Source organism: Equus caballus, chromosome 5, assembly GCF_041296265.1.
Source record: "Equus caballus isolate H_3958 breed thoroughbred chromosome 5, TB-T2T, whole genome shotgun sequence".
In the NCBI taxonomy this organism is placed as follows: Eukaryota; Metazoa; Chordata; class Mammalia; order Perissodactyla; family Equidae; genus Equus; species Equus caballus.
In genome coordinates this window covers 64,906,177-64,924,556 of record NC_091688.1, presented here as the reverse complement: position 1 = coordinate 64,924,556, position 18,380 = coordinate 64,906,177, and the positions used below count along the sequence as shown (strand labels likewise).

The following is an 18,380-nucleotide window of genomic DNA, read 5'->3' as shown; positions in this document are numbered from 1 at the left end:
GCACAAAAGGCCACATACTGGATGGTTCTATTTTTATGAAATGTCCAGAACAGATAAATCCATAGAGAAAGAAAATAGATCAGCAGTTGCTGGGGGCTTGCAAGGGAGGAGTAAGGAATGACTGCTGATGGGTACAGGGTTACTTTTTGAGGTGATAAAAATGTTCGAAAATTATATAATGGTGGTGGTTGACAACTCTGTGAATATACTAAAACCCACTGAATTGTACTTCAAAAGAGTGAATTTTATGGTATGTGAATGATATGTCAATAAAGCTGTCATAAAATATTTATATATACAATTATATAGCTACTTTTAAATATCCATCGCTCTGCATTACCTATGGTCCATTGTGGAGCTTGGGCTTGGAATGTGCATTATTCCTAAATCTATCAAAATGAATACAGGAATATGATTTCTGCCCGGGAAGGACCAGAGAAAAACCCTCATTTTCCTGGAAGACTGTGACTTTAGAAGCAGAATATTACATGCCTCATATCTCACCGTCAAAATGCTGTTTATCTCCTTTTCATTTTTCAGCTTTTCATTTCCTCAGGAAAGCCTTTCTTACTCACCGTTAACGAAAGTAACATCATGCTCAGCTCTGAGACCTGGGGCCTTCCTACTGAGCAGCTGCTTATAGAAGAAATTCTAAACCGACAAGAAGGAAGAAAATGCTACTGGCACAAATACAAAAGAAGACAAGTTCAATAATAAAGCCATTAAGAAGAAACTCTTTAGACAATGAAGACTGAAAACACTCACAGGAATATTAATATAGGGGCTGGCTCCATGGCCGAGTGGTTAAGTTCACGTGCTCCGCTTCGGTGGCCCAGGGATTCACCGGTTCGGATCCTGGGCGCAGACATGGCACCGCTCATCAGGCCACACCGAGGGGGCATCCCACATGCCACAACTAGAAGGACCCACAACTAAAAATATACAACTATGTACTGGGGGGATTTGGGGAGAAAAAGCAGAGGAAAAAAAGGAAGATTGGCAACAGGTGTTAGCTCAGGTGCCAATCTTTTAAAAAAAAAAAAGAATATTAATATAATATAACAGCCCTTTTCTGTTTTCTGTTATCATAAAAAAAAATTAGTTCCTATGGTGTGTTTATAAGAAAAGAGTCTTTCAGAGATTATTGCTCTATTCAGTGAAATAAAACATTAAGTCTGCAGAGGTCTGACTTATTAAATAGTTGAACTGATGACCCTGGCAATAATGTTCGAATTGGCGTCTCTGTTTTCTGAAAGTCTGCATCAGTGTTTCTTTGTCAGTTAGCTAGGAGAGCTCTGGAATTTCCCTCTTACCTAGTCACATATGGGTTAAGTACTGTGATGAACCTGCTAGACTCCTTATTTTGAAACAATGAGTTCCACTATCATATTAAGAACCAAATGGGAAAAACAGCAGCACTAAAACTCTTAGTCTTTTTTTCTATAGATTTAAAACCTTCCTGCCATTCCACGGCCCCTTGAGGCCTCGCAAGAGAGTCCAATCTGAGCTTACATTTCCCATTCTTACACTTCAGACATATGTGTACATACAAAATGAAAAGGAAGAAAAAGAGAAGAAAGACATTGAATGTACGTACTGAGGAAAGGCGAGGCACAGAGAGCTATTCTAAGCCACACTTACGAACGTAGACCTCTAATGCAGGATATTAAAATGAAAGTCAATAAGATGAAGAGCTTACCTTTGAAGAATCAACTCTGCTTGTTGCTCAGAAATAGTCAGACCTAGTATCTGGAGAGACTGGACAATTTCGGAAGCATCAATTTTTCCTTCAAAAAAATAAAAAGAGCATAAACTCAGACTCAGAACTGGTAAGGACCTTAGAATTCATGAATTTTTCAAATCCCTCATTTTATAAGCGAAACTCTTGAACTAATTAGGCAAAATTCTGAACTTAGGTGTTCTAGATTTGCTTAAATACATGTTGCAACACCAAGTCAAAATTTAGCAAATACATTAAACAAGTATGTACACACTATGTCATTCAGAAATCCTAACAGTCGTGTAAGTAAATGATGATATTGCAGAGACTGAGAGCTTACGTGGCCTTACCAAGCAATGACATTAAGAAGCAGCAGAACTGAGAGTCAAAGCAAGATACTCTGACTTTGAGGTGAATTCAATTACACTAGGATCTATTAATTTTTAAAGCATGCATTTCTACATTTAAGTAAAGGACTAGGCATTTATTATGCATAACGATGCTGTGCACTGGGTTAAAAGGAAGTGGAAAATGACTAAATGGAGCCAAAGGGTGTGGACTATTCTTTTGAGGAAGCTGGCAATAAAAATAAAGACAGCAGGGATAGTAGGCTGATAGAAGAGGGAAAATTATTGTGAAAGAAATTAGAGCATGTTTGTAGACAGAAGAACCAGAAGGGAGGAAGAAAGAGAAAATATAAGCAATGACTGTCAGCCATGCTGGATTTCTCTCAAGAAGCTCACAGACTCATGAGGATCCAAAGACTAACATTCATGGAATAGGATGAAATAAAACAAAATAAGAGAGGGTCTGATGGCAAACCAGTATTAACAGCAAAGTTCTCCAGGAAAAGAAGAAGATAAAAACTATTGTTAGTGGTGAAAGGAAAGACTTCTTTTTTATTTATTTATTTATTTTTTTGCTGGGAAAGATTTGCCCTGAGCTAACATCTGTTGCCAATCTTCCTCTTTTTCTTTTTTTTTCTCCCCACAGCCCCAGTGCATAGTTGTATATCCTAGTTGTAACCTGTTCTAGTCCTTCTATGTGAGCTGCCACTACAACATGGCTACTGACAGACAAGTGGTGTGGTTCCACGCCTGCGCTGCCAAAGCGGAGTGTACTGAACTTTAACCACTAGGTCATCAGGGCTGGCTGAGGAAAGACTTCATTTAAGAGAAGGACTTTGAAGAAATTACAGGACTTGGAGAGAATTCTCCTGGGGAGAGGAAAGGAGCAGCATGAGATTCTGGACAACGTAAGGACAGTTAGAGGAATCTCTCTGTCAGCAATGAAATTCCTTAAATACCACTGTGAATACTCTCCTTTATAATTGCACCTTAAGGAAATACAGTCAGTTCTCATTATTCATGGTAGTTACATTCTTGAAGGTCACTGTTAACCCTGAATTACCAAATACTGAACCATTGTTCCTACGGGAAATACAGGGTTATGTTCCTGTGAGTCTCTGGTTAGAACATTTTCATTAACCAATCAACACAAAACCTCGTTCTGGGTGTGCTGCTGTTCAAGGACACCCTATTTAATATATATATTGTTGACTCATTAACAGTGAGCTCACAGCCAACAGCACCGCAATGCATGCCTGAATGAGGCTCATCTAACACACGTGTTGTCTCCCTAAGGCACATCACAGTCTTCCTGCACTTAGGAATGAGAGACAGCACTTTCGCGCAATGCTTGGGAGCCACTTTAAACATCAAAATCACCCCAAAAAAAGCACAAAAATGCAAAAAACATGGCACTAAGTATACTGCAGAAGGACACTTGTTAACAGTAGGAGAGCTCACACAAGAAACTGAGCAGCACAGAGCATAGCCTTGCTCTATCTCTGCTGGAAATGTGCTCGTCAAGCAAATGAAAGTTGTTGCTGCTCTGTACATGTCCATGAATGACCGCAAAAGTGCCGCGAGTATTGATTTGGGGTTGCTTTTGGGGTTAAATTTTAGCAAGAAGGCAAGTTCTCAGATACAGAACCCACAAATAATGAGGATGTGACTTTTTGCTTTTCTTTAAGGAAGTCTGATAAACAAAAATATGAACCTATAATGAGAAACTGTTTTAAAATATCCAAACAAGATAAATCACGGGGAAACTATGCATTTACTACAAATGTATCATTAAAATTTCATCTTTAATTATTTTCTCAGCTCATTTAGAACTTTCTGAAATGGACAAGTGATGTGTGCACAACCTATGTACTGGGATGAACAACCTCTACTTATCTGGCAGATGATCCTGAGGTGGCGCCATCTCCAGCTGCTGCCCGACCCAACACTATACAGACAGCCCCGTCCTGCAACTAAACTGTAGAGGGTTCCAGGTGGGATAAAAGTTTGCGGGGAGGAAGTTGATTGTAAGAACTGAGTTTTGCTAGAAGATTGGACTAAAGCTAGACTTGGGGCATAGAAAGTGAGGTTTACGGGAGGTAACGACGTTCCACCAGCACTACTTTCTGCTACAAACTCAGCTCTTCCTGGCTGAGAGTCACAGACTCGAAAGATCATCAAATCCATTCAAAGAGTTTAGTTGTTTGTTTGAATCTAGAAAGAGTTCAGTTGCCTTGACTCTAACTGAAGTGAACGTTCAGTATAAACCAGAGGCCAGCAAACTAGAACCCTCTGGCCAAATAAGGCCTGTTGCCTGCTTTCGTGAATAAAGTTTTATTGGAACACAACCATGCTCATTCATTTACATACAGCTGGTTTTTGTGCTACGGCGGTTGAGTTTTTGTGCTATGACAGCAGAGACGAGCTGCTGAAACTAAGACCATAGGGCCCACGAAGCTAAAATGTTTACTATCTGGCCTTTTGCAAAAAAAGTTTGCCCACCTGTGGTATAAGTCATATTTTCTCTCAATCTATTTACTTGTTTCTCCAATAACAAGTCTGTGAATGGAATGGCCTTGACCACTCATATGTGGGGAAGGGTTTGAGGCTGCATTACAATTGTTTAAAATAAATTCTCTCTTCCTATTAAAGGTTGCCTCTGCTGATAAGGGTTTTGTAATGCCCCCCTTCTCCTTCTGCGGCCGTCGCTTTCTGCTCTACACAATTGGACTCTCACTCCAAGCCATTAACCTAAATTGAGAAACCATAATCCCGATCAGAAGGAATATATTTAAATGTCTATCTGCTATTTTTTTTCCCTAATTTTCAGGATCAGAGAGTATCTTCTCTAAATTACTTCTTTCAAAAAGACTATGAAATGCAAGAGAATCTGAAAGTTTTTTAAATTTTAGAATATACAATTCTTATGCCTACACATGAACAAAAATAAATCTCTCTTGCCAAGGAAGGAAACATAATTATTTTTAACCCATAGCTTTAAGTCAAACCAGCATAATGTTCCATAGTTAATATTCTTTTTTTGTTGCTGAGAAAGATTAGCCCTGAGCTAACATATGTTGCCAATCTTCCTCTTTTTTCCTTCTTTTTTAGCTGAGGAAGATTAGCCCTGAGCTAACATCTGTGCCAATCTTTCTCCACTTTATATGTGGGTTACCACCACAGCATGGCTGAAAAGTGGTGTTGGTCCATGCCTAGGATCTGAACCCACGAACCTGGGCCACCAAAGCAGAGCATGCCAAAATTAACCACTATGCCATGGGGTCAGCTCCTCATAGCTAATATTTTACAAAAAGCCCTATTCACAGTTTATAATTCAGTGGGCAAAGCTGTCTATAAGTTTTCTTCATTAAAATATTCTATATAAAAATCACATTACTAAAAAAAGCAATTACTAACACTAGTAATAATTATCTAAAAAAAGAGAGACTAAACATACATTGCTTTAGATACTTGGAAGTATGAGAAGTGCTTCTTCACAGTTGGTGATGAATAGAAAATAAGACATACCATCATTATTTTTGTCCAAACTCTTAAATGCCAATTTCATTTTTTTCTCATGGTCTTTAAGGTACTTCATAAATTCTTCAAAATCCAGCTTCCCATCTTTGTTGATATCACCGGTAGTAAAAATTTTCTACAAAAAAAGAAAAAAAATAGAGATATTTTTATATGGGCTAAAACATAAATTATTTGCACATACACTTCAAGCAAATTGTCTGTTTTCCTATAAGATTTGCATTTGATAAATCCCAAGCCAGAAGACAAACATTTGACCCGGCATGAAATTTAAATATCTAAAATATTATTTTTCCCTTTGATTTGCAAAATTAAATAATCTTTTCCTGAAGATGACCTTTATAAAAAGCTGTCATATCAAACTACTGTCATATCAAAATCATCACTTTTGAGAAAGAAATAAAAATCACGGTATTTGATATTACATGTAAGCCCTCTCCCACTGCCACCCAAAACATAAATAAACCTTCTGCCTGTTAAGACACTTGCAATCACCCACTCAAAGCTTACAAATTCTATTGGTTTGATGGTCATGCTCTTCTGGGAAAATAATGCCTCATTGTGGCAGGATAGTATAATGGTCAGTCCTCCACGCTCTGGACTCAGAGAGAAAAAAGTCTGAAACTTACAAGGTGCAACAAAATTTATGGCTTAAAATGCATAATTAGAAAAGAAGGAAGGCTGGAAATAATGATGAATCATTGAAGCTTACCTTGATCTCAAGCAATTAGAAAAAAAAGTAAACAAAAAAAGGTTGAAGAAAAGAAATACAAAGTAAAAAGTAATAAAAAGAAAACAAATATACTATTGAGAGGATCAACAATATTAAAAGATGGCTCTTTGAAAAGGCCAATAAAACTGATAAATGCCTGAAACTGGCAAATAACCAATGTCAGAAAGTAATGATGAAAATCACTAGAGACAATAGATATTAAAGATGTTATGAACAACTTTATATCAAAAAATATGAAAATTGAAGGGCCAGCCCCATGGCCAAGTGGTTAAAGTTCCACACACTCTGCTTTGGCAGCCTGGGGTTCACAGGTTCAGATCCCAGGTGCAGACCTACTCCACTCATCAGCTGTGCTGTGGAGGCATCTCACATACAAAGTAGAGGAAGACTGGCACAGATGTTAGCTCTGGGCTAATCTTCCCTCAAGCAAAAAAAGAGGAGGATTGGCAACAGATGTTAGCTCAGAGCAACTCTTCCTCACACCCACATACACACACACACACACACACACTATATATATATATATATGTATATATACATGAAAATTGAGACAAAATAGACAAATGCCTGAAAAAAGAGAACTAACCAAAAATTGACACAAGTCAACAGAAAATCTGAGTAGTCCTATAAGTATCAAAAATTTTAATCGGTAATTTAAAGACATTCCCATGAAAGAAAATTATAAGCAATGTCATTAGTGAAATAGATGCAAAAATCCTAAATAAAATGGCAGCAAGACAAATCTAACAATATATAAAATGGATAATACTATATATGAAATGGACAATACTCTCTCTATATAAAATAATATATGGATATAACAATATATAAAATGGACAATATCATACATACATACACACACACACACACACACACACACATACATACATACAAGATGAATACATTCCACTAATGCCAGGTTAGGGTAACATTAAAAACAAAAAATCTTGTCATTTACTACATTAACAGAATAAAAGAGAAAATCATAGATCATCTTAATAAATATAGAAAAAACATTTGATGGATTCAACATCATTCATGATTAAAAACTCAGAGCAAACTAGGCATAGAGTGGTGCTTCCTTAATCTGATAAAGGGTATCTACAGAGAATTCTAGCCTTTTTAGTTTAAGCTAGAGTGAGAAGGATTATCTTATCTGCAACCTAAACAGCTTGATTCCAATACCATCAATTATTATTTACAGTTTTAAAAGCAAATACATTTGTGCTGTGACTGAAAAATAACTATTGCTATTTAATTACTTTCACAAATTAGACTGAGGATGATTTTCACCTGGAAATTATTTCCTGATTATTCAACACATATACTGAGATCTGCCTAATCCAAGAGAAAATGTCACAGCATTCTGGGGCCCCATTTATGTACTAAAGTTTCATCTAAGTAGTTTATATCTTGGTCAATGGAAATGTCAGTGAACACTTTCAAAACCACAAGTTACAAGGCATGACTGACCCTATCTTTGTATAGCTTGACTTTTTCACCCATATTTCTTTAACTTTTCTTATAGTAAATAAGGACTCCCAGAGTTACAATTGCCTAATGATTTCGATTTATAGTAATATGAAAGACTAGGACTTGACTTTTGAATTTTCTTGTGTCTTCCTACGTGGAAATAAATGAAGACCAATCAAATGAGAAAAGCAAAGGCTGAGCTTGCTACAGCAAGGGAGTCAGCCACTGTCCCTTGCGTTTTGGCAGAGGATGGGAAGCCTTATAACGGAAAAAAGGAGGCTTCAGATGTGCCCTGATGAAAGGCCGGTGGCCTGGGGAAGCTGTAGGTGAGCTAACTAGAAGAGGGGCACACTGTGTAATTGGTTAGGGGTCCATATTTGGCTTTCTCTGGTTGGTCCTAAGTTGGAAGTAGGACAAAAATTAGGGAAGCTGTCCGTTATTAATCAACTGCTAGCCATTTTGGGGCTGCCTGTTTCAGAAGTTATTGTTTAGCTTCCCAGATTGTCACTAGAGACAGCAATCTGGTTTCCTGTCAGTCCGACTTATAGCAGGCTAGTTTCCTGGGCTGTTTATGGTAGATAAGGTGTTGGTTTCCTGGGCAGCCTGCTGCAGGTTGTGGGTCAAAGTTCAGTTTTAAATATGGTTTAACCATTGTCCATTTGTATATTCAGTCTCTCACCTTTCAAGGTAAAAAAACAAAACAAAACCAGGGGCCAGCCTGGTGGCATCGTGGTTAATTAAGTTCGTGCACTCTGCTTTGGTGGCCCGGGGTTTGCCTGTTCGGATCCTGGGTGTGGACCCACACACTGCTCATCAAGCCATGCTGTGGCAGGCGTCCCACGTATAAAATAGAGGAAGATGGGCACTGCTGTTAGCTCAGGAACAATCTTCCTCAAGCAAAAAGAGGAAGCCTGGCAACAGACGTTGCCATCAACAGATGTTTCCTCACCAAAAAAAAATCAATTGAATTCTCAATCTATATAAATGAATTTTCTACTAAGGAAGCTGGAGACATGCGGGGGAAGATATCAGAACTTCCTAGAGATGTCACTGTCACCTGAGGAAAGGCCACATCAGTGTTCCCTAAAACATAAGGTTCCCTGCGGTTGGTGCAGGGCCCTCCAGAGAGGCCCCTTCCTCAGTTTTGATATGTGAGCCCTCATCAGTCATCACTGGGTATAAAAGGCCTTTATATGGTCACATCATCTCTTGCCAAAAACAAAAGACGCGTTTGCAAAAACTTTTGTTTTGATAAGGAAAAAATGTGTTTTAAAGGATTGAACTTGTTTATGCACAATCCAGAATTTCTTACGAAAGGTTAGTTTGTATCTAATAAACAAGTCATACTTGAAAATCTAAGTATAACCCAAGTACAAGAAAATCTAAGTATAATAAGCATGAAGGACATTTAGCTTTAAAAGGAAAAACACTTTTGGGGGGAATTTAAAAAACCAAGTGAACTTTACAGAGATAACGTTTTGGACTGTCCTGGTCCACATACAACATCCAAGCCAGGCCTTTGATGTTTCAAATGAGGAAACCAGGACACAGTGCTTGGCACATAGAAAATGTGCTAAAAATGTATACGATCAATTACCGAATGGATGATTACAATGAACACTCCTATACCTCACACAGCTAATAGGAAGAGAGTTACTAAATCCTAACATGACAGAACTCAACCAACAGTTTTTTGAGCACAAAGTACCAATTATCTGAAATGAATTCAACAGTCCTTACTCTCGTGGATCTCCCAGTCTCGTGGGTTAAACATCCAAAGGGCAAATATAATTGGAAAGTAAGAATTATATTCAATAATAACTTCCAAACAGAAAATAACTTGGAAATACAGTGACAGAAACATGTATGAGGCAACACATACTAAGAAGGAGCCTGTAACCTAGGCTTCTGGGAAAAAAGGATTTGCAAAGGAAATGATGCCCAAATTCAGTCTTTAAAAGTCTGATAATTAAGCCTTGTTACAAGGAAACATCAGCACTGGTGAAAACGCAAGAGGACAAGCCACTCAGACAGAATGTCCTCCTTCCAGGAATGGAAACCAAAATATAATATTAGAGAATTTCCCATTACTGCCCTACTCCCAAACACACATATAGTGATTATCTCAATTCCCCATAGTGGGGAAAGAGCACCTTTGGCCAAGATGCCCATCTAGGTTACTAATAACAGGTAAGTACACTGAACAAGGTGACCCCCAAAACAAGGTTGCAATCAACATCTTGAGTGCAATTTGAATTTGGAAGTTTTATTAGAGCCAGGGAGAAAACTAAGAAAAATGCTTGAGAAAAGTATTAACTGTGTTGAGTTATCCTGAATACAGTAACGTTGGTAACGGACTTGAAAACTCTAGTGAGGCCCAGGTCAAACTTGCAATTGCGTAAATTTGGCTTCATCCGTCTCTGCCCAAGTTGTCTCCAGGGCTCCCAGCACCAACATCTCTCTGACCAGAGCCCCACTGAGGCCCACCTTCACTGCCCCCTGGAGCTGAATGTTCCCTACATCCTGCAGGCATTCCTGAAGCTCAAGGATGTCCAGGGTCCCGTCTTCATCAAGGTCCAGGTACCAAAAGAGTCCTTTACAGAGGGCATCCATCTGGGATGTCTCTGGTGGCAGAGGTGGTCCTGCAGCCCCCATAAGTCTCTCAGAGGTGGAAATGAGAGGGAAGAAGGGGATATGCGCCCACCACACGTGCAGCTGGCAGAGACCTAAGATAGCAGCATCCTCTGAGGCACCAAAGACAAAGCCACTTGGCAGGTAGAGCGCAGGGAGGAGAGGGGGCATCACAACCGCCCCAGGGCAGAGGCAGGTGTTGCGCAGGAGGCTCAGCCTGGGAGCCTCAGGTGGGGGCCGGGCTGGGGAGCGGGGAGGCCATGGCATTTTGGCTGCACCCCCAGGTAAGCAGATCAGATGCCCTAGTCCCACCCCACTCCAGGAGGAGCCTAGAGGGGACAACTCATGCTCTTTCCCCAGAAACTTCTGGAAAGACCTCTGCACAGGACTGTCTCTAAAGGTAGAGCTTCTTTTTAGAGAAAAGTGCATAGGGGATGTTGGAACAGGGACTGTGGGGCCATCATGACTGGTGGTGAGGTCCAACATTTTTTTAAAGTTGTTTGGTCACACCTTTCGAAGAATTCTTCGAAGGTTGAAGCACTTAATTGTTGTAGTGAAGACTGGGAATTGGGAACCTAACGGAAATCTGCCCACTTGGGCCTTTCCTTCTGCACTCTCTCCCACCTCCATCCCCAGTTCCTTCTCTTCACCCAGCCTCTGCGGTGGCTCCACCAACACAGCTCTAACAGCCAGGGTCCCCGCTCTGTCCTTACAGATGTTGGCAGTGCACGTGGGAGGATAAGCTCAAAATGCACAGAAGTTAAGTCAGCTGGGATCCCAGAGAGAAGTGAGGAGATACTCATAAATGATGTCTGTGGCTTCTTCTTAACCCCATGCTAGGGAATATGCAAAGGGAGGCCACAGAGAGCTCTGGATTCCCTGTACATATACCCGTGGCTCCTCATCCTACTCCACTGGAAACCCGGAGGTATAGTTTCACAGTAAAAACTCTACTTTTTTATGTAATTTATTTTCCTAACTATAGAGTACTCTTTAATTAAAATTCATGTGGAGCAACAAGAAGTCTCATTCCTTGCTGGTGGGAATGCAAAAGGGTACAGCTACTTTGGAAGACAGTTTGGCAGTTTCTTACAAAACTAAACACACTCTTACCATACAATCTAGCAGTCATGTTCTTTGGTATTTACCCAAAAGAGTTGAAAATTTATGTCCACACAGAAACCTGCACACAGATGTTTACAGCAGCTTTATTCATCACTGCCAAAACTTGGAAACAACCAAGATGTCCTTCAGTAGATGAATGGATAAACTGTGGTACATCCAAACAATGGAATATTATTCAGCGCTAAAAAGAAATGAGTTATCAAGCCATGAAAAGACACGGAGGAAACTTAAGTGCAAGTTACTAAGTGAAAGAAGCCAATCTGAAAAGGCTACATACTATATGATTCTAGTTCTATGACATTCTGGAAAAGGCAGAACTGTGGAGACAATAAAAAGATCAGTGGTTGCCAGGGGGTTGGGGAAATGGATGGGAGAATGATTAGGTAGAGCACGATATGCCTATAAAAATAGGCCAAGGAGGGTTGACCCCCGTGGCTGAGTGGTTAAGTCCCCGCGCTCTGCTGCAGGTGGCCCAGTGTTTCATTGGTTCGAATCCTGGGCGTGGACATCGCACTGCTCATCAAACCACACTGAGGCAGCATCCCACATGCCACAACTAGAAGGACCCACAACAAAGAATATACAACTATGTACCAGGGGGCTTTGGGGAGAAAAAGGAAAAAAATAAAATCTTTGAAAAAAAAAATAGGCCAAGGATTTTTTAGGTCAGTGAAAATACTCTGTATGATACTGTAAAGATGAATACATATCATTGTACAACACCAAGAGAGAACACTAAGGTATACTATGGACTTTGGGTGATAACGATGTGTCAATGTAGGTTCATCAGTTGTAACAAATGCACCACTCTGGTGAGGGATGTTGATAACGCATATGTAGGGGAAGGGGCAATATGGGAAATCTCTATACCTTCCTCTTAATTTTGCTGTGAAACTAAAACTGCTCCAAAGAAATAAATTTTTTTTAAAAATTCACAAAGAAGATTTAATCAAGCCATGATCTGTTGGCTCTTGCTCTATTCAGTCATCATGTCAAGTACCGACAAACCAGAGAGGACCATCACGTGTCCTTAAAATGCCCACGGGGTTGCCTTCAGGAGGAGGTTGTGCCATGGTTAGTCATAAGTAATACGGTAGGCTTTGCGATAAACGTTTCCCCCAAGAGCTGTCGAGCAGTGGCAAACTCTAATTCTGTTTGACAAGACGTGCTGTGATCCAGTCAAGAACAAATTCTCCCACAAAAGAGAATTTTACAATCACAGGAGACAGTCCTTCCCTGTGCACTGCAGAGAACGCAAGTAGTCACAAAGAGTCATAGAAGACAGACATCCAGGCAGGGCATAGAGTCTATAGGACCAAGTAGAAAAGACAGAAGTCATGGCCAGCGTAACAAGAAAGACAGATAGCATTTTACAGAACTGATATGAGAGAGCAAAACAGAGTTGATAGTTCACAGTGAAAGAGGTCCGGGAGTGGGCCCATGACCATGGGATCCCCTGGCAATATCACATACCCCTGAAAGCACAGCTGAAGTATCACCTAGGAGGAAATATTTGGCAAAGATGGGTTGCCACCCTTGGCAAGAACCATGAGTCCAAGAATCAAGAGGTGGAAGCAGGAGTGGTTCCCTTACTATTACTCCCAGTGGGAGACGTTTTGCTTCCTGTGCCCACAATTCTGGGCTCTGCAGGGTTAGTTTCTGGTACCCAAACAGGATACACTCTTGCCAGAGAACACAGCAAGGGTCCCATTGAACTACAACTGCCACCTGGACATTTGGAACTCCTTGTGTCCAGGGACCAAGAAGAAAGAAAAGAAGTCACGATCCTTATAGGTGTAAATCGGCTCTGATCAGCACGTGTAGGCTGCTTTTACCCAGGGAGACAAAGAGGTATATGAATGGCACTCAGGGGATCCACACGGATGCTGCCCACTACTCCCTCGCCCAGTTATAACTCTGAATGGGCACATGCAGCACCCCTGGCCTGAGAAGCTCAGACCCCTCATGAATGAAGGTGTGAGTCACACCACCAGGTAAGTCACAAAGGCCTGCAGAGATTATAGCTGAGTGCGAGTGGAATTTAAAACGAACAGCCAGTAAAGGAAATAATGAGTACCATCTGTAACCAGCTGAAGCAGTGGGGGCTGTAGTCTGTCCCACTGACCTCCCTCAGGAAGAGAGGCTGAGGACCATGAAGGAGCACTCCCCAAATGTACGCAGAGAAGCAGATCTGTGTGGCACAAGGTGTGGTCTGTGGTGCCCAGGTTAGATCGCCCTTCAAGATAACCCCACCCGCTGTGGGAGCAGAGTTGACTGAAAGCCTACCCTGCCACACCTTTGGACCTTTGGACCCGCTGCAGCACTCACACCAAGTCCACACTTGCCTAGGCTGCTCCAACCAAGGACCAGCCACTGCAGGGTACTAGCCCTGGGCCGCCGGATGCAGGACTCCACTAACAGACAGCATTTCCTCAGTGACGCCCCATTAGCCTAGCAGAGACTTTCTAAGAACTATGCTCTGATCTGAGGTTCTTCCTAAACCAGTCCTTCCTGCTTGCACTCTGCTCACAGGGATTAAGCTTGCATCATGGTCTAAAGATGCTCTCGATTTACTCTTGTTCCCTCTCCCTTACCCTTACAGACATTTCCCTCAATAAATCTTTTACACACCCTTCCCATCTTGGTTTCTGCTCCTTGGAGGACCAGAACTGACACAGTTAGTGCCAGGAGTGGTCCAAGACAAGAGGCGGTGACATGGGGTTTGGGAACTGGTTTGCTCACTGCCCAGCAGGCAAAGAGCCCTGTGGGCAAGGATAATGCCTTGTACAAGGCAGGAGCCCAAAAGCTGAAGATTTTCCAGTGGTGACCTGGCAAAATGACCCTGGTTACTGCAATGACTCAGGCATTTGAAAAATATGGGAGAAACTATGCTATAAGGGTAGGCAAGCAAGCATAATGATAAAAGGAGCAATCCAACAGGAAGATACAACAGGCTAAATTTGAATACACCAATAATATAATCTCAAAATGTAAGAGGGCAAAATTGACAATTATAAAGAAAAGTTGGCAAATCTACAATCATAAATTGCGCAGTCTTTCAGTAGGGATTGTAATAATAGTGTTAGGTAATTAAAGGCTAACAGTTAACTGATTGCTTATTAGGTACCAGGCATTCTTCTAAGTACTTTACATATTTTAATTCATTTATTCTTCATAATAACCCTTTGAGGCAGGTAGTCATGTTACCTCTGTCCCAGATGAGGAAACTGAGGCTAGAGAGATTAAGAAAATTGCCCAAAGTTAACTAGTAAATAGCAGAACAAAGATTTAAACCCAGGCAGTTTTGACTAGATTTTTCTTATTTTCTTACAAGCCAATCTATGCGTGTAAAAAGATGTTTGTTTGGCAAAACTACAGAAGCAACAAAAAGATCAGTGGGAGGAGGGGGCGATGAGGCAGAGCACAGAGGATTCTTAGGGCAAGGAAAACAGGCTGTGTGATACCATCATGGTGGATGGATGCCATTATACATTTGTCCAAACCCATAGAATGTACAACACCAAGAGTGAACCCTACGGTAAACTGTGGACTGTGGGTGATTATGATGTGTCAATGTAGGTTCATCCTTGGTAAAAAATGTACCATTCTGGTGAGTGATGTTGACAATGAGGGAGGCTAGGCATGTGATGTGTAGGGACAGAGGGTATATGGGAAACCTCTGTACCTTCCTCTTAATTTTGTTATAAACCTAAAACTGCTCTAAAAGAAAAATAAAGGTATTTTTTAAGTGTTTATCTTATTTTATCCAGCATTTCTAGATATCTTGCAACAGGTGGATTTTTTATTATCTTATCCTACATATGCTGGAACTAGAAGCACTAACAACTGCTTTACAATTAAATTTTGCCCTTTTTCTCTTTGTTTCAAAGGAGCCCACACCTTGTTTAGGGTATTTCAAATCACAGTCCTGAATCTTTTTGAATTACTTTGCTTAGATGAATAAGACATGATCCCCTTCCTCAAGATGCTTGGTCTTAGTGGAGTGCACAGTCAACAAAGATAACAGTATTTGAAAATTCTAAGAGTAGTGACGTGTGAGACAGACAACCTACACACAGCAGGGTGTGATCAACTCGTCTACAGAAGGCGGCCTAGAAAGCCTCATCCCAAAGGAGGTGATATTTATCCAAAATAAAAACTAACTTCCTTTTTTCTCTAATCATAACATAGTGTACAATCATTTTATAAAATTAAAATACAAAAATTGTGAAGAAAAAACTGAAAAAGTGATTTAACTCCTACCATCCAGAAATAACCATTATTAACCTTTTACTGATGAATGTGCCAGTCAAAAAAGAGTACTGGCAATAGTTATTAATATCTGGCATGAGTACAGGGAGTGGTATTATCTATGCGTATATGTACGTATATATATAATATATTTTAGGTATATGTGTGAAATACATTTAGTGATAAATATATGCCATCCTGTTCAATGTGTTTGCAGACAGTTTTATACAACTTACTTTATAATTTTAATAAATTTTGGAAAACTAAAGACATTTTTCTATTCCTGATTTTTAGTTCTTCTCTCTTTATCTTAATCAATCTTGCCAGAGGTTTGTGTATTTTATTCATATTTTCCAAGAACCAACAAAAAAATATGGAAATTTAAAGCACATATTTAAATAATTCATGGCTCCAAGATGAAATCATATATGAAATTAGAAAATACTTAGAGTGAAATAACAACAAAATACAAACTTGTGGGAAGCAGCTAAAGAAGAGCTACTGTAGCTCAAAATTAGTGAATCAAGCATTCAACTCAAGGAATTAGAAAAAGACCCAATGAGGAAACCCAAAGAAAGTAGAAGGAAATAATGGAAGAAATTAATGGAAGAGAACTTTAAAAAGAGACATTCAGCAAAATATACCAAAGTTGGTTCATGCAAAGTACAAATACAATAGATAAACCTTTGGCAAGATTGAAGGGGGTGGGGAAGACAGATAGCAGGAATGAAACAGAGAACATAAATACAGATACAGTCAGAACTTATCAAATCGTAAGTGAATATTATGAAACCTTGACAAAATGGACACTTTCCTAAAAATTGTAACTTAGTAACTCTGACTCAAGAAGAAACAGTAAACTGAAGAGGCTGTAACTACCAGAGACATTGATGGGCAGTTAAAATAGAACTGTAGAACAGTTGTCGGCTATTCTAGTTACCTAATCACTTTCCGTCTTGGGACACGGAATGCCAAAATGTCCTCTGAGGTTTCAGTGGGGTTGGAGAGGTTCCAAATTTCTCCACCCCGCTAAGGGACCTCAACTTCAGGGACACACTTAAAATGACTCAGAGAAGCTGAAATTGCTCAGCGACGGGCTAACCCTTCAGATCAATTTATGTACTTAGGGCACTAAGAATGCCTTAAACAATGGAATGTCGTCTGTCCTCCTCAACAGGAAGTTGGGGGAAACATACGATGGGTTTTCAAACAGTTCTGAAACAGCAGACAAAACTAGCTGGTGTAACAAAGCAGCCTCGAAGAGATACAAAGTGTGAGCCTTGTTACAGAACTTGGGGCCCACTGAAGTCTGAAAGCTAAAAAACTGATTAAATGTTTGCAAAGGCTGAGAGCTAAAAAACTTGACTAAATGTTTGCAAAGGCGTAAAAAGGCAGGTAAAAGACCTGGAATGCATTCAGATCAAAAATATTGTGGGACAAGGTTTTCCATTGTTACGGTGGGTGGGCCAGAGTGTTCGCTGCACTAATTTTGTCTGGAAAAACACCGGTAGCCTTTCAGACCCCGACTCGCATCCGTTCCGGGGGTACCTGGCCGCGCGCCCCGTTCCTGAGCTTCTGAACCCCTTCGAGGGCTGGAAGCCACAGTTCCGCCTTCCTCCCGGCAGAGCCGGGGCCGCCCCCCTCGGTCCTGCCAGCGCCGAGTCCCCGCAGCCCTCCTGGCCCTCAGGCTGCGCCCAGCAGCGACCCACCTCCTCGGCGTCCTGGCCCAGGGGGATGCCCAGGCTCCTGAGCCCCTCCTGCAGCTCGCCGATGTCCACCACGCCGTCCCGGTTGTGGTCCAGCTTCTGGAAGAGGGTCTCGTAGCGCGTCGGCGGCTCGGCATCCTGGCAGGCCGCCGCGGGCAGCACGAAGCCCCGCAGCCAGCGCAGCATGGTCCCGGAGGCGCGGGGCGGCCCAGCCGAGGGGAGTCACCGGGGGTCCGAGCGCTGCGCGGGCGCGACGGGGACCTACCCGAGCCGGCTCGGCGCGCAGGGAGTGGCCGCTTGGCGGCTGCGGGGGAGGAGCGCGCCGGCGGCCTGCGCAGAGGCGGAGGGACGGGCCTGCGCTGCCCGGGGCCGGCAGGAAGTGAGAGGGCTGCGGCGGGGACCTGGGCAGGGAGTTCTGCTCGCTCCTGGGGTCCCGCGGTCAGGGATGCGGTAGGAGGAGGAAGCCCCCAGAGGTCGTGGGTTTCAGCATCAGCGTTTTAAGGGGTTAGGGGCGGAAGATTTGAAGCTCAAGCTACTTCAAGCCTCCCTTCCCTTCCGGCTTGGAGCCTTGGCGAACTGCCCAGAGGTGGTTCTCTGCATGGAAATTGGACCGTATCGGGCTTTGTCTAGCACAGATGTATGACTTTTTCGTGTGACTCCACCGACACTACAGTCTCTGGGCCTGTTTTCCATTCACAAAAATGAGGGAGTTGGGTGGTGGCACACCTGGGATGCGAATTCTGCTTTAAGACGCAGAGGCGTTAAATGTGAAAGCAATTAAAAAACAAAAGGAACACCTAAAACTAATACTGTTATATATCAGTTACATCTCAATAAAACCGGCGGAAAAAATAGGA

The 18,380-nt window shown here is 41.6% G+C and overlaps 1 protein-coding gene across 1 annotated transcript in view; it reads right to left on the bottom strand.

The window, feature by feature from the left end:
- SLC25A24 (solute carrier family 25 member 24) overlaps positions 1-18,111 on the bottom strand; it is a 47,216-nt gene extending 29,105 nt beyond the window's left edge. Inside the window, exons 1-3 of the mRNA XM_001492743.5 lie at positions 17,527-18,111; positions 5,596-5,722; positions 1,700-1,787 (exon numbers count right to left, since the gene is read on the bottom strand). Of these exons, the coding sequence (XP_001492793.2) occupies positions 1,700-1,787; positions 5,596-5,722; positions 17,527-17,709 (398 nt within the window). The 5' untranslated portion in view covers positions 17,710-18,111. The remainder of the gene's footprint in view (positions 1-1,699; positions 1,788-5,595; positions 5,723-17,526) is intronic.
- Between the last annotated feature and the right edge of the window lie 269 nt (positions 18,112-18,380).